Source organism: Mus caroli, unplaced genomic scaffold (genome assembly GCF_900094665.2).
Source record: "Mus caroli unplaced genomic scaffold, CAROLI_EIJ_v1.1 scaffold_18972_1, whole genome shotgun sequence".
NCBI classification, from domain to species: Eukaryota; Metazoa; Chordata; class Mammalia; order Rodentia; family Muridae; genus Mus; species Mus caroli.
In genome coordinates this window covers 4157-12731 of record NW_018389170.1, presented here as the reverse complement: position 1 = coordinate 12731, position 8575 = coordinate 4157, and the positions used below count along the sequence as shown (strand labels likewise).

The following is an 8575-nucleotide window of genomic DNA, read 5'->3' as shown; positions in this document are numbered from 1 at the left end:
GATGAATATGTGAAGGCCCAGCCTACCAGCCCCAGGCATTAAGAAACTAATTGAACATTTATCAGAACACAAATCAATAAACAGCATTCTTCCCTTGTTTTTTACTTGGTTTCTCCTTCAGTTGCAGCCCTAACTTTCCTCAGTGGGGGACTACAACCTAAAAAACCATAAGCTAAACTAGACCCTTTCTTCCCAAAGCTGCTGTCTGTCAGAGTATTTTATCACAACAGCAGAAAAGCAAACTAGATCTGATAGGAAACTCAATTACATGGCTATAATAACCAGTGGACTTATTTCTATTATCCTTTAAAATTCCCACATCTCTACAAGTTTTCATTAGTGAATAAATTTTCAACACATGAATTCTCTGAGACCAGAACAACTGTATGAACCTGGACATTCATTATCTTTTCTCTTACTTCTTATATTTTCTGACATTATATTATAATTACATTATTTCCTCTTTCTCTTCCTTCTCCAAAGTCCTCCAATATATACCATGTCCTTACTCTATCTCAAATTCATGGCTTCTTCTTTCATTAATTCCCATATTATGTATATCTACAAACATTTATATTCCTAAGCACAACCTGACCAGGCTGTATAATGTTACTTGTGTATGTATGTTCAAGGCAGACGATTTAGTGTTGGGTATGTTCTATAATGAGGAATAAATTTCCAACACATGTAATTAAGGTAACACAGAATAACTATATGAAAAAAACACCCATTATATTTTTATTTCTTTTAATTTTGGAGACTATAATATAATATATCAATTTATAAATTTATATTTATATTTTATAACTATGATTTTATGTATAATTATATTATAGAATCTATAATCATTTCCTTTTGTAATATAATTATATCATTTATACTAAATGTGTGCTCTTCCCCGAGGAAAACTATTTCTCCCACTCTCAGGATCCTTTAGTTGTCCCTCATGGCTCTGTGTAGAGTTGAAGCCTCATAGGCCTTTCTCGTCCACTGTAGCATGTCCATTGATGTTTTCCTTACTCAGCTCTTGTTTAAGCAGCCAACCTTATCTTAATAGAAAAAAAACTAGGAGATTTGCTTAAATAAATAAAACATATTTCACAGAAACTACCACTACCACTTCTGAGTTTGACTTTAAGTTATCAATACCAATCTCTAGACATTCTTAAGTTTTTCTAGGAAATTAAAGAAGTGGTCCAGAATGGGAATCATTTGTGGAATAGGGGATAACCACCTGCAAAGTTAGAAGAGATCAAGTATGAGCAGTAAGTCCCTTCCATCCAGCATTGCATGTTGTAAGCAGTGCTACTCCAGGTTCTTTTGTATGGCTTTTTGTGTCAGTGTGTTTTCTATTCTTGTAGATATGTCTCAAGTATTGAAATTCCATGGACCTGCAATAACTGTTTTACACTTTGGAGTGTTTTCCAACAGTTTTCTGAAAATTCTGCACTATTCTACATCCTCACCAGTAATATGAGATTGTAAATTCCTTGCATCCTTGTGAGCAGTTACCATTTTATCATAACCCTGCCAATCAATGTGAAATGTTGTTGCACTGTGATTTTTTACTTAATTGTCCCTATTAACTAATTATGGTTCACATATTTTCATGTATTTAATAGTTACTTATCTACCTCCAATGAAAGATTGATTATTTAAATGATCTAGCTATTTTTAACTAGATTATTTGTCTTTTAGCCATTAGAATATAACATCCCTTTAGTTCTATTAATTGTTCTCCTTCAGATACTTTACTTCACATGTGTTATTTTCATCTATCTATGGTGTCTTTTAAGGAACAAATTACTATTAATTTTAATTATGTTCAATTTTTTCCATAACATTTGATTGTGATGTCTTATCCACACCAATTTCACGGGCATGAAATTCTACCTAGTTATTTCTTTAAATGTTATGTTTAGATATTATACTAAATATTATAGTATCCATTTTTCATTTATTTTTTCATTGTATGGAAAGTTGGATATCAAATATTAACATGTAACTTCATCTAATTGCCCATTTGTTGAAAAAAATATTCTTCTTACACTGAATTGTTAGGAAACACATAAGTTCAATGATTTATATATGTAATATTTTTATAGATTGACAATTTCCTGACTTCTCATGCCATATTTTGGCTTTTGATTTTATGTTCTCATCATATTGCCCTAATTTAAAGCTCTACTATAATGTTAATTAAAGGACAGCTTATACTGTTGATTGCCTATGGAGAAAGGCTATAGGTTATGAACATTAAGTATTGCAAAGGTTGTGTATGTGTGTGGTGGTCATTTTTCTTTGTGTGGATGCTGCTCTTACTATAATGTAGAAAAAAAAACTGGTACCATGATTCAGGGAATGACAAATAAGTCATGAGGAGTCCTTAGCAGACTGAGTACTAACATTCTCATAGCAAAAATTATATTCAGGGACAGATGTATCTTATATTTTACTATAAGTTCCATGTTGTATGCCAGCCTGTGGCCTATTTGAACAGGGTACACCTGGGAGGCAGGCTGGGGCTGAAAGAGACTTAGACAGTGAGAGATTAATGGAGACCAAGACACGATTCTGTTCAAGGCCCACCAGTTTACTAAGAGAGTGTGCTTCTAAGGGGGAAGCCCATCCCCCACCAGTCCATTCCTGTGTCTGGAGCCAGCCTGTAGATGTGCAGGATATCCTCTAGAATATCTCAGGGGCTTCTCAGCAGGTAGCAGTGTCTTGGAGAGAGCAGTGGCAGGTGACAGAACAAAAGAGCCATCTAGGTCAGAAGGCTCCACCCTAGGTAATCTCCTTAGAGGCAGCAAGGTCAAAGTCTGGATCAGCCTGCTGCAGGGCTGAGGGAGGCTACAGTTCCATGTGTTGATAGGCCTAATATCTTAGGTAATTAAAATAGAAGATGCCTTGCAAAATACAAGCTTGAGTTCTAAAGTGAAAATTTCTGGTTTCTTTAGAAACTCAGGGTGTCATATGATATTTTTCTAGAAGCTGTCTTGTGAGCAAGCATGTAATGTTTTATTGAAAACAGATACATGAAAGTTTGTGTGATGTTTAGAAGGACTGTTAATAGGACCCCACAGACAGTGAAAGGTTGATTTTGTGTTGCTACACCATACAATGCTTGTCTGGTCTTCGCTGGCCAACAAACACTTTGCAAGTCTGTGCTGGCAGTGCAAAGCTTCACTGGTCTTCAATCGTCTTCACTTTGTAGAGAAAAACGTGCCAATGAACTTCTTGTGGTATTGTGGCTGATTCTGGCTAGTTCATACTACTGACACACGTATATTTAGCCGAACTTGAAATTTCTGTTGAATCAAACCCTGCTACTGACTCATGTTTGATATATGCTATTTGACTGGATTGCAGGTATACTGACAATGAAGAGTGGAATCACCACAAAGAACTACTTTTAAACAGGTCCAGAAAAAAGGAAAACCTAGTAGCCTTCTTTCTTCACTACCTCTGGATGGTAAGCTAGAAGGGAGGTTCAAGTGTTCAAGAACCCTAAATAGAGTGGGTTTAGAAAAATCAAAGCTTTCAGAGTTCTATTTAAAACTTAAAGTATATAAAACTACAAATACTGATCTCATTTTTTTCCATCTCTTTCTACATAGAACTCCCAGAAGAAAATGTTCCAAGGAAATCTTTCTGGAGTAACTGAGTTCAATCTTGCTGGTTTAACAGACAAACCGGGGCTGCAGCTGCCCCTCTTCCTCCTGTTCCTAGGAATCTATGTGGTAACAGTAGTGGGGAATCTCAGCATGATCACCCTGATACTATTCAGTTCTCAACTACACACACCCATGTATTATTTTCTCAGCAGTCTGTCCTTCATTGACCTCTGCCAGTCCAATGTTATTATTCCCAAAATGTTGGTGAACTTTTTGGCCACGAAGAACATCATCTCCTACCCTGAATGCCTGACGCAGTTATGCTTTTTTGCTACTTTTGGTATTGCAGAGTGTCAGATGTTGGCTGTAATGGCATATGACCGCTATGTTGCCATTTGTAAGCCCTTACTTTACCATTCTATAATGTCCTTTCAAGTCTGTTCCTGGATGATATTTGCAGTATACAGTATGGCTTTGATTGGTGCCACAACTCAAACAGTCTGCATGTTAAGAGTGGATTTCTGTAAGGCCAACGTAATAAATCATTACTTCTGTGATCTTTCCCCACTCCTGAAACTCTCTTGTTCTGATACTTTTATTAATGAAGTATTAGCTTTATGCTTTAGTGTTTTCAATATCTTTATTCCAACTCTGACAATTCTAAGCTCTTACATCTTCATCATTGCCAGCATCCTCCGAATTAAATCCACTGAAGGCAGGTCCAAAGCCTTCAGCACCTGCAGCTCACACATATCAGCTGTTGCTATCTTCTTTGGTTCCCTTGCATTCATGTACCTGCAGCCATCATCAGTCAGCTCTATGGACCAAGGGAAAGTGTCCTCTGTATTTTATACCATTGTTGTGCCCATGCTTAATCCTTTGATCTACAGCCTGAGGAATAAGGATGTAAAAGTTGCACTAAATAAGTTCCTTGAAAGATTTTTTTGTTGTAAACAAAACTGATTTTTCCTTACTAAGATTCTTGTTTAGAGGGCTGACAAACAGTTCAGCTTGCTAAGTACGGCCACCACATGATATGAAATTGTGACTACTTACTCTTGTTTATTTTAAAAATCTCTAAAGGCAGGACAAGTTTTAGCCAATGGAACATAGGAAGGACAACATCTGTATTGGATATAGAGAACCATCAGCTTATCATAGCATGCATCACACTAGTCAGTTTGTCAAACTATCAAAGCCTTCTTATGAGTGAATCTGTTCTATGTATGTAGAACAATTTTCCTTTTATGCAAGACATAGTTATCTTATAGCTTAGAATAAATAGATGTTTCCCAGCATTCTTGATTATCTCCACATTCTATATATTACTCTTTTTAATGAAACATGTTTCTAAGGATTTCAGATATTGTGATATCCAAAACAATAATTTTATTAAAAAGTAAACTATGCAAAATATGACTTTTTTGTAAGTCTATAGAACTATTTTAAAGGACATAGAGTGATATCTTGAGTGGTAAAATAGCTCCTACCCCCCCCCAAAAGAATAACTAGAGAGGATGAGACACACTCTGCTAAACAGGAATTAAAAGCCTTTAAAGCAAACTGAAAGCAAGAACAAGAATTCTTATGTTCAAATATTCCTATTATTGGATGGTATACCTCCAGCACATAACCAACTATGGCAGATTCAGAAGTGCATTATCTTACTACTATATGAATATATGATATAAATTCATATCTAGAAAGCAAAACTGGGAGAAATTATTTTCTGAATCATAACATATTAGTCAGAAATATTAAATACCTTCATATTTTAAGTTGATTATCTATCCTGAATAAATTAGGGACAGATAAGGAGTCTTACAAAAATAAATTCCCACTATTTCCCTTACGCAGTTAAATTTCCATTGCTTCCCTTGAATATGCAATCATAAAACTGAGATTATTATTCTGGAAGGTAACTCTTCATATCAGGCCATCAGTAGCTCTAAGAGGTCTCCAAAAATACAAAAATCCATCAAGTTCCTTATGATGTCCTACTGATGGTAGTAACATTTGTAGGATGTTTTCTCTATGCTCTTAACACATCTCCAAAGAAGTCATTTTCTTATTATCTAGAGCTACTTCTAGGTCACACATGATAATTGTGTTGTTTCTGATTCCTGAAAATTTCATAGATTTGAGAAGTTTCATTAAGGATAATTCCCACCCAGGGTCCACTAGATGACTTGATCAAAATCAGTTGGTCACAAAACAAAACAAGATCGTATGATCAAGGAAAGGTGACTTTCAGGAAGTACAGAAAGGTAGAGTTAATAGGTGTTTAAAAGAGGAAAAGGAGGTAGGAATAAAAGTTATCAGGATGTATTGCATACATGTATAATGTTAAATATTTAAAATAGTATACTGTAAAAATCCAACATATATATGTCAACAATTCCTACCCAGACTTAGGTGAATGCAATGTGATGTCTATTACTACCTTTATAATGTCTTTCACATTGATTTCAATAGTAGCTCAACCACATTACTTGCCAACCAATAATGAATAAGTGTTTCTCTTTCTTTATATCTTCAATGGCATGTATTATCATTTCATTTTAATGAATAATTCTTATTAAGTCTTTGAAAAATTTGTAAATGCAAACAATATATTTTGATGATATTCGTTCTCCTTCTCTTAAATCCTCCAGTATATAACCTCTACCCCCATCATTATGGCTCTTTTTAAATTTTTCTTTTAACCATTGAGCTACATTTGTGTTGTACATATATTTGGATGAGAGTGGAGCCATTCATTGGAGCAAGATAAACCTACCAAAGGCAGCACCTCAAAAGCAAATTAGTTCTACCTTTCCTAGGATACAGATTGAACATGAGCCTAGGAATGATGTAGCTGGGTCACATGGTGGGTCAATACAATACTTCTTAAAGACCGTCCACACTGATTTATATAGTGGCATAGTGGTTGAAATAATCTGCAGTCCCAGCACCAGTATCCAAAAAAAAAAATCTTCTTTCCGTTCATCTTAGTCAGCTTTTCTTGTCAATTTTTCCTCCTAAACCTTGTGGATTTTTGACTGGGGAAACATGAAATCACTCAGTAATTTTTAATCACCATTTTCCTGATGACTTTGGGAGTTGAACACTAATTTTCCCTCTTGATATCTCTTGGTTCAGTTCTATACACTATTTTAATTTGTTTATTTGCCTTCAGGCTGATTTTAATTTTAGTTCTTTATATAATCTAGATTATAATCCTCTTTCATAAGTACAGTCCAAATAGATCTCTTTCCCATTCTGTTGACAGGAGCTTAATGCAATTACAGTTTCCTATGATGTTCAGTGATGTACAGAAGCTTTCTAATTTCATGGGATCTTGTCTGTCAATTATTGTTTCTATTTTTCATAATACTAATTCAGAAATCTTTAATTGTGCCTATATTTTGAAATGTTCTTCCCTACTTTTTCCATTAGTACTTTCCAAGTGTACAGCTTTGATCAATTTAGAGTAAAGTTTTATATTGGGAGATGGAGATGGATACAGTTTCATTCGTCCTTATGTTAATATCCAGTTTTTCTGGGACCATTAATTGAAAATGCTGTCTTTTCTCTAATTTGTATTTTTGATATTTTTGTCAAAATTCAAGTGTATTTTCTGCTGTGGACATATATCTGGATTCTATAATTGTTTTACATGTCCATATTTTGGCTGGGTATTTTTTTCAAGTAGCATACTCTGTATTTACATTGGTATGGCTGTATCTTGAAAATATCTTGAAATTAATGCTGTGACCCTTAAACCACAGTTGTATTTTCATGAATATTAGCCTATTCTTGACCATTTGTGATTCCATATAAAATTTAAGATTTTTTCTTCTATGTCTGCTAAAAATGACCCCAAACTTTTTACTGGGGTTTCACTGAATTTATAGTTTCTTTCACAAGATCATACCCTGGATATATACCCAGATGATTCTTTGTCCTACTTCAAAAACTTTTTAAACCATGCTCACTCATGGTATTCAAATAAAAAATGTAATCAACTTGGATGATTATCAGCTGATTAACTGATAGTGGAAATGTGGTATAAGTATATACAATTGCATTCTCTCTTCAGATAAATTAAAATGTTGGTTAAATGAATGAAAGTGTAAGATAAATTATATAGAGCAAGATCACACAGGTTCAGAAGTTAAGTATCATATTTTTTTCTCATATATACATGCCACCTTCAAATAATAACCAGGAAAAACTGAATAAATAAATAAACTATGAAAAGGCCATTTGGTAAGAGATGGATTAGACAATGAAAAATATTACAACATGGGTGATATGAAAATGTAGAGGGGCCATAGGTGTGTGGGTTCATCTCTGGGTCTTCAATTCTGTTCCATTGGTCTACTTGCTTGTCACTATACCAGGACCATGCAGTTTTTATCACAATTGCTCTGTAGAACAGATTTAGTTCAGGCATGGTGATTCCACCAGAGGTTCTTTTATCTTTGAGAAGAGTTTTTGCTATCCTACGTTTTTTGTTATTCCAGATAAATCTGCCGATTGCCCTTTCTAATTCATTGAAGAATTGAGTTGGAATTTTGATGGAGATTGCATTGAATCTGTAGATTGCTTTTGGCAAGATAGCCATTTTTACTATATTGATCCTTCCAATCTATGAGCATGGGAGATCTTTCCATCTTCTGAGATCTTCTTAAATTTCTTTCTTCAGAGACTTGAAGTTCTTATCATACAGATCTTTCATTCACTTCCTTAGTTAGAGTCATGCCAAGTTATTTTATATTATTTGTGACTATTGAAATGGGTGTTGTTTCCCTAATTTCTTTCTCAGCCTGTTTATCCTTTGTGTACATAAAGGCCATTGACTTGTTTGAGTTAATTTTATATCCAGCTACTTGATTGAAGCTGTTTATCAGGCTTAGGAGTTCTCTGGTGGAATTTTTAGGGTCATTTATATATCCTATCATATCATCTGCAAAAAG

The 8575-nt window shown here is 34.5% G+C and overlaps 1 protein-coding gene across 1 annotated transcript; it reads left to right on the top strand.

Moving 5' to 3' along the window:
• Positions 1-3629: 3629 nt before the first annotated feature.
• On the top strand, positions 3630-4577 carry LOC110287977 (olfactory receptor 150-like). Its single transcript, XM_021154450.1, has one exon. It carries the CDS (start codon positions 3633-3635, stop codon positions 4575-4577), a length of 945 nt encoding a protein of 314 aa, XP_021010109.1. The 5' UTR covers positions 3630-3632.
• The last annotated feature ends 3998 nt before the right edge of the window (positions 4578-8575 follow it).

Bases quoted from the DNA above. Each gene is read 5' to 3' on its own strand.
- LOC110287977 (XM_021154450.1), top strand. From the start codon at position 3,633: ATGTTCCAAGGAAATCTTTCTGGAGTAACTGAGTTCAATCTTGCTGGT.